The sequence below is a fragment of the Euprymna scolopes genome, chromosome 25 (assembly GCF_053919585.1).
Source record: "Euprymna scolopes isolate OS-2025 chromosome 25, ASM5391958v1, whole genome shotgun sequence".
In the NCBI taxonomy this organism is placed as follows: Eukaryota; Metazoa; Mollusca; class Cephalopoda; order Sepiida; family Sepiolidae; genus Euprymna; species Euprymna scolopes.
Genome location: NC_136506.1, coordinates 33,414,710 through 33,429,066, shown reverse-complemented (window position 1 = coordinate 33,429,066; position 14,357 = coordinate 33,414,710). Strand labels below are relative to the sequence as shown.

The 14,357-nt window shown below is 32.4% G+C and overlaps 1 protein-coding gene and 1 pseudogene across 1 annotated transcript in view; one reads left to right on the top strand and one right to left on the bottom strand.

Moving 5' to 3' along the window:
* Positions 1 to 710: 710 nt before the first annotated feature.
* The window catches only part of LOC145247160 (tetraspanin-3-like), a 73,054-nt gene continuing 59,407 nt past the window's right edge, over positions 711 to 14,357 (bottom strand). The window contains exon 2 of the mRNA XM_080108800.1: positions 711 to 815. Coding sequence (XP_079964926.1) covers positions 711 to 815 — 105 coding nt within the window. The remainder of the gene's footprint in view (positions 816 to 14,357) is intronic.
* On the top strand, positions 1,445 to 1,657 carry LOC145247619 (U2 spliceosomal RNA; annotated as a pseudogene).

Below are 14,357 nucleotides of genomic sequence, written 5' to 3'. Positions count from 1 at the left end.
AAGAAAAAAAGGAGTAGGCAGGCAGGATCGAACCTGTAAAGCGAAGGAGGGAAAGAAGATAAAAAAAAGCAAACCGCTTAACCCGCACGGCCACTATGACATACGACTTCGCTGCCGTTCAAATAAAGGCTAGTCATTGCAAGCCCGTATGATGACTTTGCAAAAATGTCGGCGAAAAAGTGACCCCCACCTTGTGCAAAACTGCCCAGTTGAGGGTGAAGGAGTTAATGTTTTGGCCAATATTTCGATATTTGTCGTCCAAGAAATCGAGCTTCGCGATACCGATCTGGTCAGGATTCGTCGGGTGCATAAAAAGTTTTTGCGAGACATACAAACACACACACACACACATACACACACATTTTGCCTTTTTATAGATAGATTACTCCGCCTCCTCCTATCAATAGAATGTAATTCATATTTCTCAAATATAGTTTGTCGTTTAAATTTCTTGCTATATTTACTGGTTCTAATATGCGAGGATCCGCCTTTATGACACTGGAGTGTACAACGGATTTACATCTAGCCTTTTTTTCTACTTCATCATCTATTTTTTTTTTATCTCTTCCTGCTACCATGACGGACCCAGAAATCACAACTTCGTTTACTAAATTTGCGTTAACAACAATCTTTCTTTGTTTAATTAGTTATCAAATTTTCAACCAATGAGGAAGGGTTATTTGGAAGGTAATTCAATGATCAGCCCTGTCTTATCCACAGCGATGTGTCGTCTCTTTATCAGTTTTTATAAGCAATTTTGCCACTTGACACTTTCGGGAATTATCCTTGTTCCAATATCGATCATTATTCTTGTTCTATTTAAAAATTAAAAGAAAAGCAGATAATCAAATCTCTTCCTAAGATCAACTCACAGCGGATTCAGTGAAAAATTTTTAACACACCTGGATGAAGCACATACATTTTGACGTTTCTGAATTTTTGAGATGAGGATTGATTATTTGTATTATCATTCATCGGACTACTGTTCTCGCACTCAACATGAGAACAGTAGTCCGATGAATAATAATACACATGCATTTTGTTTTTATCAAAATGTCAACAACATTTAGTCGAGTGCTTGCGACTCTATAATTCACTCCATCAGTCGGTCGGTCGGTCTGCCCGTAACACTTTAGTGCTTAGTCTTTTTGGTTTAGAGCAAAGGCCTGTTGTTAATAGATGCGATTCTTAGCTTTATAAGTTTTTATTTGCCTTTTGGCCAAGATCAAAGTGTAGTAGCTATTCGGCAGATACTGCAAGCAAAGCTTATATGTGGGGCACCACCACATATAAGACCTTGGTCAATGTAGGGGGCAACTCTTCATACCAATTGTCATTATCCAGCTCCCCTACTCCCCGGGGAGCTGGTCCCCATTTCCCCTTCAATCCTCGCATTAAAAATCGGCCTTATGCCTTATTTGCTCGGTGGGGGAGCAAATAACTACCCGTTTCTTGGCCTTTTGGCCAAGATCAAAGTGTAGTATCTGTCCTTACTACATGCTGTACTTATGTTTGTAACTTTGTGATATAAAGTGGGGGAATAGTTTTCTGTATTAATTTAATGTAAAATGATCATCCACTTTACAACCAGTCAGTCTCAAAGCCATTAAAATCATTCTCCAGATCATTCAAGGTTTTTTTGTAAGGATTCCAGTTATTTTTTAAGCATTCAAATCATTCTTAAGGTCATTCAATTCATCCTTAAGTTCATTAAAGTCATTCTAAATCATTTACTTTTTTATTTATTTTAGTCATTTCAGCTGATTTTTCGGTCATTTTAGTTTATCTTTAAGAATTTCATGTCAATCCTACATTCACGCATTCATTCATTACACGAGAGCACGCGATTAATGGCTATCGGCCTTGTTATTTCACAAGTCGTCGGTAAACGTGAAATTAACTAGGTTCTCTCTTCATTATCAGATTAATATTTTATTTTTTATTGCCCAAATTAATTGAAATGATTTTCTTTGAGAAAAGCAGAATATTTTTGGGAGGTTTCGAAATCCACACGCATTTAACATATTTCGTCGAATTGTTTGTTTCCTACCCATGTCTTTTTCTGTCTTTTCTTTTTTTTTTTTCTTTTTCACCTTTCAATCTCAACGTTTGGCTCTGTGGCATATTGACCTCTATAATTTGGTTACATTGACACACACACACACACACACACACACACACACACACACACACACACACACACACACACACATATATATATATATAAATAAAAGTTACAATAAGTTTACTAAGGTAATCAAAATGGTAAACTTAAAATATATTATAAATATTAAAGAGTTAATATTTACAAGTAAAATAAACTCAGCCAGATATAAAAAGCTCAATAAAACCGAAAAGGAAATAGAGCTTATAATATGAACAAATGATTAATAAAATATGTTAAAAGACATCTTGAAAAAGAGTTAAAAACATATTTAATTTTAAAAAAGGAAGCACAAGATAAGTGGATAGTCCTTAATCCGCGGAGTTTCGAAGAAATACTCTCCTTCTCATCAGAGGGCAGGAATTAGCAAAATGCGGGATCGGATTTTGCATATAAAAGTATTTAATGAAACTACAAGTAAGTCAAAGATCTTACTTGGTTAAAAAAAGGTTGAGGTAAGGGGAAACAGGAGGCAAAAGAAAAATAATAAAAAGATTAAGGACTATCCACTTATCTTATACTTCCTTTTTTAAAATTAAATATGTTTTTAACTCTTTTTCAAGATGTCTTTTAACATATTTTATTAATCATTTATTCATATATATATATATATATATATATATATATATATATATAGTTATCTTCGTACAGGTCTTTCACTGTATCTCAGCTCTTTGACGTGACTGATCTTGGCAAAATTCAAATCTTATTTTAATTAAAGGGAAAATGTATAAAATATGCTTTTGGAATAAAGGAGCACGTTTTAATGGAACGCTTTCTGTGATTTTAGCTCAGCAAATTTAAAAATTGTGTTTATAATCTTCTGCGTTCGAACTTTTCAAATGCATTATTTATGAGGAAAAGAGGAAATAGAAGCAATTTCGGTTGAGTGATATGTTTTATTTATGCATGCTGGCCGTGCGCAGGCATTTTCATTTGGTAAATGCACAAATATAAATTGTGTGCAGGCTTGTTGTTTAATTGAATTAATTGGGGTTCCAGGAAATTGTCAGTTAGCGCAAATAACCATTAGTAGTTGAACAAGTAAGCAATGATAAAGTTCTCTGTAGGATTTACCGAATGCTTATGATATTTTAAGGCTAAGAAAAATTTCTTACGTATGAAGACTGTATAAATTCACAGGTAGAAAATCGGTGTATACCAAAAGAGATTACTTGTCAAGCGCCTATATGTCGAGGGCATATATTTAATCCTTCTTATTTATTTTATATCATAACTGGCGACAATAATCTTATTTATTTAAGACTACCTCATGTGCCCGGTGTTGTCTGGGCGTTTGGAGATGTCTGTTGAGCAAAAAAGAAGTGGTAGTAGGCAGGCAGGCTCGAACTCATATCGCGAAGGGGCAAAGGAACGTGAAAAAAAACTTGACGTCTTTAGTGTTGCGTCCATCGCCAAACCTGAAGTGACAAAGGTTTGAATTGAGGCAAGTCAATCGACAAGAAGGGATGACTTTCGAAAATATCGGCGAAAAAGCAACTTGCAGAAAAGTGCCCAATTCAGGGTGAAAAAATTAATGTTTTTATTCAATTTTTCGATATTTGCCGTCTGAATGGCCGGCTTCAAAACGATGGCGATCTCGTAAAAATCAGTCGTCTCTGTCGAAAGTTTTAGGCAGACATACATGCATACATACATTTAAACAGACATGTGATACTTATAGATATTGAAAGTAAACGTATTCATTCGTTGATCTTCTTGTTCTTTTTCCGTTAAAGGTGTAGTATTATGCCATATATATAAGAAATATGAACCAAATGCAAAACAATTAGACTAGTGGATATTAGCGTCGTTAACTTAAAATCTGACAAAAGATAAAGATAAGATCCTTTATGTCATAAGAGTGAGATAACACTTGACAAACACCACGTGAACAGAAAAGGTTCTTCTATCTTCAGATTTCGTCCTAAAGAGAATAATCGAGGCCATATTGTCGCACCTCACTCAGTAGTCGTGCGTATATATATATATATATATATATATAAATCACCACCATATATATATATATATATATATATATATATATATATACCACCATATAAATCACCACCATATATATACATATATATATATATATATGTATATATATATATGTATATATATGGTGGTGATTTATATGGTGGTATATATATATATATATATATATATATATATATATATATATATATATATATGGTGGTGATTTATATATATATATATATATATATATATATAAATCACCACCATATATATACATATATATATATATATATATATATATATATATATACCACCATATAAATCACCACCATATATATATATATATATATATATATATATAAAGTCAACCTTTTTTGGCTTAAAACCTATTGGTATATGAAAATTTACTGAATTACACGAATTCAGTATATTATATATATATATATATATATATATATATAGCCTTTGAGACTTTACACGACCGGTCGCCACAGTCGATTGGAAATGTCTTCGGGCGACTAAAAGTCGCAAATCACTCTCCCGCCAGTCGATAAAATTTCCTTGAATTAAAGAAACGGGAAAAACTCATTTATTTTACGACCCTCAAGTATGCGGTGACTTAGAATGACCTATGTCTCATCATTTGTGAATTCTTTAATCTCTAGCTGTGAGACCGTTGGCAGATCCTATTGAAAAAGGGTGGTCACGCTAAAGGTCAGCAAGAGATCAAATTTACACATTCGGCGTGTAGTCAAAATGTCGCCTTCATTTAGCTGTCTGATTTTGAAATTCATTTGGAAAAAATTAGTCGACACTACAACTACATACACTTCATGCTTACAAAAGTAAAGACGAATATTTGAAAGCGGAAAAACGCATCGTTCCGTCAGGCACGCACCGAAAATTTAATTATACAATAAGTAATCATGTTTTTCTCAATTTCACGATTTTACTCATTCATCCATAGTTTTCACTTCAGTTTTGTTCCTTCGTAACAAACTTTATTTATTCCAGGGACGATGAATATGTATCAGGATATAAACAAATCTAGACATGAATTGTACAAATGTAAACACATAAAAATATCAGACTGCTGATTATTAGTAACATGTTATGCATGATATAATATTTCGACTTGCCTTTTAAAAATAAAAATATAGGATAAATGTATAAAAAAAAAACTTTTATCGTTTCATTAACATAGCTATTTAATTACTAGGTTAATCTATATAAATTTCGCTGAAATGTTCAATGCTATATGATGCTAAATTTCCATTTTTATTATGATCTCGCTTCGAGTTTTGTTCAGTAATTATTGTAAGTAACTATTTCTGATTCTTTTGAGCTGCTGGGATTATTGTGTGTTTTAGAATATTTTTCAATAAGAGACTTCATATTGAAATGTTTTAATGAAAAAATGAATCTCTAATATTTGTTTTGCATTTTAAAATATATTTATTTCAAGGGTGTGATTTTACGTTATGTTTTCTTTGCGTATAAAGTTAGATATATTCGTTTTCTAACGGTACCAATAAAAACAGTTTTGAATTATTTATATCTAAACTGTCATTTTGATACTACGTATCAGCATCTGAAGAAATTATTCTTATTTCTATGGAACAATAATATGAATGATGCTATATAAGGAAACTGGTGTTGTATTTTAACGTTTTGTTGAATTTTTACTAAAATGTTTGTAGTAATAAAATAGTTGATTTACAAGAGTTAAACAAATATTTTCATGTTAGATTATACACACCGTAATTTCTTGAATTTTTGTAAAATTATTTACTATTATTGACCGAAACAAAGACATAAAGTCGGAGGAGTAAAAATATTTTGGGACGAGTAAATTTTCCCTCACACTCTACCGGCGGTCGAGTGATTCTTTTTTTCACATCTAAAAGGATATATATATATATATATATATATATATATATATATATATATATATATATATATATATATATATGTATATATATATATATATATATATATATATGCAAAGATGACGTCAACCATGTAGAAATCAAGTATAGACGCCCGACCGATATCCAGTACGGCCATACAAAACCAGAAATGACCAACCAACTGAAAATGTAGTAATGCAGAGTATTACAAAAATGACTAGGCAAATAAAAACTGAATACTCGAAATATCGTACAGAATAATTGTAGATGACTGGGAAGGGTCCAGTTTCGTATTATAAGGTGTATGTTTTTTTGGGGGGCATTTTTAGAAATGTCACCGATTACGAAGGTTAAAAGGCACTGAGGGATACGTGTTATATATATATATATATATATATATATATATATATATATATATATATATTACTTTTGATCTAATTACTATACATAAAGTTCACTGTAATAATCGACAGAGAATTGTCTCTAATTATTAGGTTGACAAGAAAGTTCTTTCAGAATTTTAAATTTTGATTTTAAATGTGATCTATTTAAATACGGTTTCGGTATAATAGCTTTACTTTATATATCATTTTTAAGAGTGTTTCTCACTGTATTTATTTTTTTAAATTACAATCGTTTTAAAAGAATTATGTCTTCTTGTCAGAACGTTGAATACAAGATGGAAAAAAGAACAAATTCGCAGCCACGAAATTGCTTAAGCCTCCAATGTGTTGTGCTATGCTCTCCATACCTCTCACCTGCCGACTACCATTTTTTCAAAATCTCGAAAACTTTTCGTGCGTGGGTAATGGTTAAAAAAACTTAGCTATATCAAGAACGCCTTCATCGACTTTATCGCCGACAGAACGCAAGTCTTTTAGTTACTGGCATGAATAGGCTTCTTTTACGTTGGTAAAAATCTGTTGATTTTAAATGTGATTATTTTGGTCAATAATTTTTTGTTCGAGCTGGGATATGTTCATCCAAATTTAAAAGTTAAAAGCCGCAAGAACTTTCTTGTGAAGCTGATATGAACAGTAATCTGCACGAATTAAAATACCATATTTAAGCGTATTTTACGATCGAGTAAAAGGGGCTACTTTTAATGTTTTTGCTCGTAAAAATTTTAAAGCGCTTTTATTTTGAAAATACGCAGTCAAAAGCATTTGTGAACATTGCTGATCCCATCAATTTTCAATTTTATATAGAAAAAATGTTGCTCATATTCACCTTTATATAAACATGCTAGTAAAATATCCATTCCATCATTTAATAATATACTAGTGGGATTACCCGGCGTTGCCCGTGTGTGTCCTGCAAAAAAATCAAAACAACAGAGTGGATAGAAGTGTTTAAAAAAAGTGATGTCTTCATCGCGTAACCGGAAGTTTCGAACGTCGAAATTAAGCGTAGTCAATCGAAAAAGGAACGATAACTTGCAAAAATGGCAACGTAAAAACCGACACACCCTTGTAAAAACTGGGCAGTTGAGGGTGAAGGAATCAATGTTTTTGGCCAATTTTTCGATATTTGTCGTCCGAAGAATCAAGCTTGAAAACAATACCGATCTGCTTAGGATCAGTTCCGTCTGTCGCAAGTTTTTGGCAGATATACAAACACACATTTTGCCTTTTATGTATCAGATGCGCGCTCTCATATTAGAATAATATTACTTATATATTTTATGTCATTAAAATATAAAACCTTAGTTCAAGTTCTGATACACGCAGTCAAAACCTAAACAATACTTAACGAAAACACTTTTGTGTTCATCTTTAATCCTGACAGTAAAAGTAAAAGAAAAAAATAACAATGTCCTCGGTGACGACATATAGTCTGTGCGATTTCTCGCATCAGTTTGTAGTCAAAGAAATTGTTTAAGCTAAACGCACAAGATGAATGAAGGTTAAATAGACACGTCACATGTCAAGGTCATCAACGCTTACAAGTATTGTACCGGAAATATCAAATTTCCACCGTCACACGCATGGGCAGAGAGAAAGCTAATGTCCACACAGGGATGAAAACTCCAATTCATTGCATGGATAAATCAACACCGAAGTATCTCTAGTGCAAATAGATCTTTCCGCCCAAGGAATTGATTTTAAATCACACTCTACAAATAAATACACGAGATTTGCTGCTGAAAATTTAGAAAACGACTAAACCAAAACAGACTATGTTAATTGTATTTTGAACAGTCTCCAATTCTCCACATTTTAATCAAAGCGAAAATTACTTCCAATGCTATGTAAACATAAAAAGCCTCCAGACAAAGACAAAAAATAGTTTTAAGAAGAGGATAGCTAACATCTTGGTACTCGTAAACAAAGGTAATGAAAACAACCACCCATGATTTATATGAAACGCATAAGAATAAAATTATTTACCGAAACGTCATAGTTTTAACGCGGAGAAACGATTCGTAAGATTATTTATTTTATAAATATGGAAGAGTAAAAAAAGGCAATGCAGAGAATCGGCTGTTGAAATGATATGACGTATGGAAAAGAATAGACAAACGAAATAGAGTATTATAGAGCTTGTCTTTTATATATATATATATATATATATATATATATATATATATATTCGTATATTCATAAATCTTCCATATCAATCACAAATACAAAACAGTAAAATAGTTATTGTTTTACAAAAACAGGATGGGAGAAGTCTTTGATATTTCGAAAATATAATCTCGTTCTCAGAACGAAACGAGCCAAAGGAAATGTCGTTAACAAAGGAAAATGTATATATCGTAAAATTGGAACCGGAAATGGGTAGGTAGTAAAGCATGTTTAGTACTTTATTTTCTTTTTTAATGCAAGTTTGTTTATGTTGTTTTTTCTGAAAGTTTACATTAAAATTAAATATGATATTTTAATTTGTCTAGATTTCGTATATATTATTATATCATTGTGATTTCAAAAGTAAAAAAAAATGTTTAGGTGCCATCAGCTAGAATTTAAACCGTAGCATTCAAAGCCGGTGACGTTACGATTGTACCAACCTGACACGTATATAAACCGATTAAAAATTAAAAATAAACTTAGATGAATTAAAATTTTACATTAAATAAACCAGGCAAATTGTTTTAATAGAAATTTAACATAGTTTTTTTAAAAATATATTTAATCACTTTGTTAGGTCTTTAGTAATTTTCCCATTTTCTATTAAAGACAAATTATTTCTTATAGAGGGTAGTAGGAGTAAGGTGATAGGCGCGTTTTCTAGTTTCCGAACTAATGCGATCAATGTTTACTTGGGAATCGTTTCCTGGAGCTGAAAAATAAATTGCTAGACATTGTTTATTTTGAAAAATAAATTGCTAGACATTGTTTATTTTGAAAAAATAAATTGCTAGACATTGTTTATTTTGAAAAATAAATTGCTAGACATCGTTTATTCAGGGGACGGCTGTTTTAAAATCACGAAAAGACAAGAGAAATAAAAGAAACGAATTCTCTACGCAGTCAAATCGACTTTTACCTTGGGACCACTGTCCTTACTGCAGATATTTATGGGAATAGATACATTTTATAGACAGAATTATATAATAACAAACACTTACAAATTCTTGCCAAGCTTCATATTTCATCAGGTACGATAATGACCTTCGTAAACCTCATCACTTATAAATGATGTGTTGCCTTACAAGTAAGATCTCTCTACTGGGTAGGTGCAAAAATAATGTCGTTTTGACATATATATATCTGAAAAAAAAACGGCATTATTTTGCACTAACCTAATAACAGCTATTCGTATTATTTGGATTTATTAGACTCCTGTTTTCGTCTTGAGTGTGATTTACACAACGTTTCGTCGATATAACCCCCAGGTGTATCTCGTCGAATTCGGAAATGTTTCTGTCGAACTCGAGAATTTAGACGGAATTCCGAGCGGAACCCTTTATTTACTTCACGCGGGTAGCGTGCTCTTGTTCCTTAGGTCCTAAGTAATTTGCAATTGTATTATTAGGTTGTCCACATTGAGGATCGAATCTTCAACCTTCAAGAGAATATCACTTTTTATAATTGATTTTTCCAAGTATTCTAATCACTGCGCCACAGATCCTTGCGAACAATTCACACTTAACTACACTTTAGATGAGAGCAGTAGCCCGATGAATCCAAATAATACGAATAACCAACCCTCACCTAAAAAATCAGAAGATTATAAAAGTCAGACTGTCGATAATAAAAGAGTTTTTTTTTTTACAAAACTCGGTAGAATACTTAAAAACTAACATTAAAAAAAGAAAAGAGTGAGAAACACGATTTATTATTAATATTAATTTAAGAAATAAATAAAAATTAAGAATAAATTGAAAAAGGAAAAGTTGGGTGGTTTCTGTGAAACAACATTCAATAATTAAAAATTTTGTTGATTTATGGACTTAAAAAAACTAAGCCTTATTTATCATTTACTTAAAATCAGTTTAAAAAGAAAACAAAGGAACACGATTCGATTTATATTGAAACTAAATTTTAATTCAATATAAATTAAAAAAGCAAACACAAGAATAATATGTGTAACATTGTGTATATCTAAAGCAAGATACAATCAAATACTGCAAAAATTGAATTACGAATTTAGGGAAGAAACAAACAAAAATTATACGAATAAATTAAAAACGAACGTAAAATCATTTTAAAACGAAAACGATTTAAATCCAAAGAGATAATCAAAATACAAAGTTACTAAGGCAGAAATGCAGTTTTCGAAATCAAGCTTAAAGAAAACAAGTAAAGCATACAAGCCCTTCCCCCCCTGTGAGTGAACAGTGAACGAGACATTAAAAATGACTAAGTTCAGCACCCCCTCTAACCCCAAAAGTCCACAGGAGACGTCAAATCCTGATGAAAATGCACAGTGTTAGGCCTTAACATATGTACATTTAAGTTCTGTACCATGCAAAAAAAGAAATGACTTAGCCCATCATTCCCCCCTAATTTAGCCCCAAAAGTCACCAAGGCTTTACGTATTTAAATTTGAATTCAGCACCATGCAAAACTGCTAAATAGACACACAGAATATTTTAGACAAATATGCTTAAATAGTCCCAAAAATGGAGCGTTTTTATTAGCTCTAAAAGAGCTGCTGGGGCACACCTAACAATTATCGCGAAGTATAGACAAACAAAATTATATAGAAATCAGTTAGTTACAACTTTTCAGAAAGTTTGATAAAATTCCAAGGTATCAATTTTTTTAATAAGCACAAATGTGTCAATTGTAGCCATTTACACCCGAAAGGCAGCTTTAGAGAGGGGGGAACTTGAGTTTTCCTGGAAAATCTGTTACTTTTATACTCATATCATGTTTAATGTTTGTGCAAAATTCCCAAAACTCTAAGGCGTAGTTATTGAGAAAAGTGCGGACAGATGAACGGACAAACGGACAAGGATTAATTTACAGGTCCACCCTTCTTTTTGTCAGGGGACCAATAATGTTCATATTTGTCGTAATAGAATATTCCACAATTCTTTTGTCAAGTATAGACTTAATAATTTTTAGCTAAATATAACATCGCATTACATAATGGTTTTATTATTTATTTTAGTTAATCTATGCTTAAAATCCCTTTAACCATTATACTATTCTGTTATCTGTTCCTTTTATTCTAATAATACACTTTTATATAGCACCCCCTTTTCGAGAATACAAGCCTTTTATTAATGGATCAAAATAAATTTGAAAAAAAATTACTGGTCAGAAAATGGGATTTATTTTTATTTTTTACTCAGATTGACGAGACGGGGATCATCAAACGCATCGATCATGACAACCCCGTCGAGTAGGGTAGTCTTATGGTAATTGTGACAAAGAGTACACCAAGATACACCATTGACTTCCAAAAGCTCAATGCTCAATGCTCCAAGAAGACCCAGCACTGCCAATCACCTTTCAATTTAGCCTCCCAAATTCCACATGGTACCAAGAGAACAATACTCGGCGCAGTGGATGGATACCACACCACTGAACTGGAAAAAGCTAGTCAGCACTTGACTATCTTTAACAGGGAATTGTAGAATACAATCCCAAAACAAAGGAACTGTACTGTTACGCATGTTCTGCTCTAGAGAAAAGCCAAGCGATGGCGCACACAGGGTCAGATTTCACAGTCCCTAAAAATCCAGGTAGTATATTGTTAAACTGCTTGGTTCAGGGAGAAATTCATTGATCAACCGACGCTTCTCACGTCAATGCATGCCAATCAAGCATCATTATCACATATCTATTGGCTGTCAGCCACTCTGGGACCATCCCCGGGAATTCCGATTCAGTCATCATCTGAAACGAGGCTCATCCGTGGTGGTGCAACAACGTTTTCTGTCCAATACTATGGATAGAAAACGTAGTTGCACCAACGGTTCGCAACCTGCTTACAGTTCCTGTCTTGAAAAGGGTTATAAGGGCACTGAAAGCACTGATGGAATATAATAAAAAGTGCTGAAGGAAGGAGGAGATATGAATTATTCCACAAAAACTTTATACGCATATATGTACTAACCCTACAAACTTTAATTTCTTTACATTATGTGGAAACACGAACTTGTTATAGGATGGAGATGTGGAGTTTTGCATCTGAACGTATTTGTGTTTGTTTCTTTTTTTTTTTTTAGATATTGACTGGTTTTGATGGTATATCATATGTAATCTTGAACAGGGTTATTTCCGAAAATGATATAACGTAAAAATATATTAAAATATAGTGTATCAGTTTTTCAACGGGAAAATTATGGTGGTAACATTATTTGTTAATTATTAAAAAAAAATCAACCCATTTTAATCCACCCGTTGTTTAAAGTCAGTTAGACTCTACGGATGCAAATTAGTCCCAATGATGGAAAAGCTTTCATTATAAACATGAGTAATGGATAACAGTTGTCTTACACGCAAATCATTTAATGCGCTTTGCGGCTTGTAAGTGTTCATTTTCTTTTCTATTGCGTCTAAAACTATGCTATTGTCGCCATTGGTTTAGAACTGAACTAAGTTGTACTGGTTGGCGTTTGTTTACTATTTTTGTCCAAAATATGTTGTCTCATTCTGTAACATAGTGCACATGAGCGAGTGGGAAAATATCAGCAGCAGCGAAGGATAGCTGATCTGCGAAGGGATTAGCAGCAGCAGTAGTCAAAATATGCACATATCCGTGTTGGCACAAGAAGAAAAAGAAAAAAAAAAAAGGAGAAAATTGCACCACGTGGTGAAGGAAGCGAGGCATGACGTCGGAGAAAATGGGCGTGTAAAGTAGAAGATGATAATGAGTCGCCTGTGACCAGCACACTGTCGGAAGAATAAGAAACGAGCAGATTAGAAGGGCGTGCGACAGGGAGAGATTTTTAAGTGGTGTCGAGGTGGGAGAGAAAACGGTAATAAAAACTTGTGTGAAAAAAGAAAAATATTCCGGATTTTTATTTATTTCTTACCTTTGTTTGTTTGTAACTCCAACGTTACAATTTCAAGTATTGACAATTCTGTTGTGCTCTCTGAAAGTTTGTTAGTGTGCGAACTGAAAAAATATGGCCGCATATAAAAATTGACAAAAGCATCTATGGGAAGTGGGATATATTCTATTTCACGTAACCTTAAGGTCAATTAAATACAAAAATATCAACATTCAGTGACTTCTTGTAATAAACCTTGCATAGTTACTTAAATTTATTGCTGTGTTCTATATAAAACTCTTTATTAAAAATAAATTCAAGTTATGATATATGCAAGAAGGTTAGAAAACGCTTTCGGATGTGATCGTTCGACGTCCATTATTATTAAAAAAAAAAAAAGCCCAAATCTAAAACAAAATATTAGGTACGGGACCAACTTGAAGCGCCATAATGTTTGATTTGTAGGAAGACGTCATGTAAAGTATTAATTTATTGGCTGAAAGTCATTAAAAATGTGCAATAGGAAACACACTGATATTTATTTTTATTCGAGATTTATTACCAACTTTCGGTTCTGGACAATAACTTTATGTATGACTGAAATATGTGATGTGGTTCTGTGAAATGTAAATTTTAAACACATTTTTATAAATCAATATCCGAAGCTGTAAAATGCCCGAAATATACAAACGTGTAGAAATATATTGATTAGTACATTGCAATATGTATCGTAAGTTGATCGAGACACTAAAATGAGTACAACAAATAAATATTAAAAAATAGGCTGATATATATATATATATATATATATATATATATATATATAAAGCTGAATGTGTGTGTGTGTGTCTGTCTGTCTGTCTGTCTGGTCACGATTAGGCTTCTATATGGTTGACTATTTAAAAAA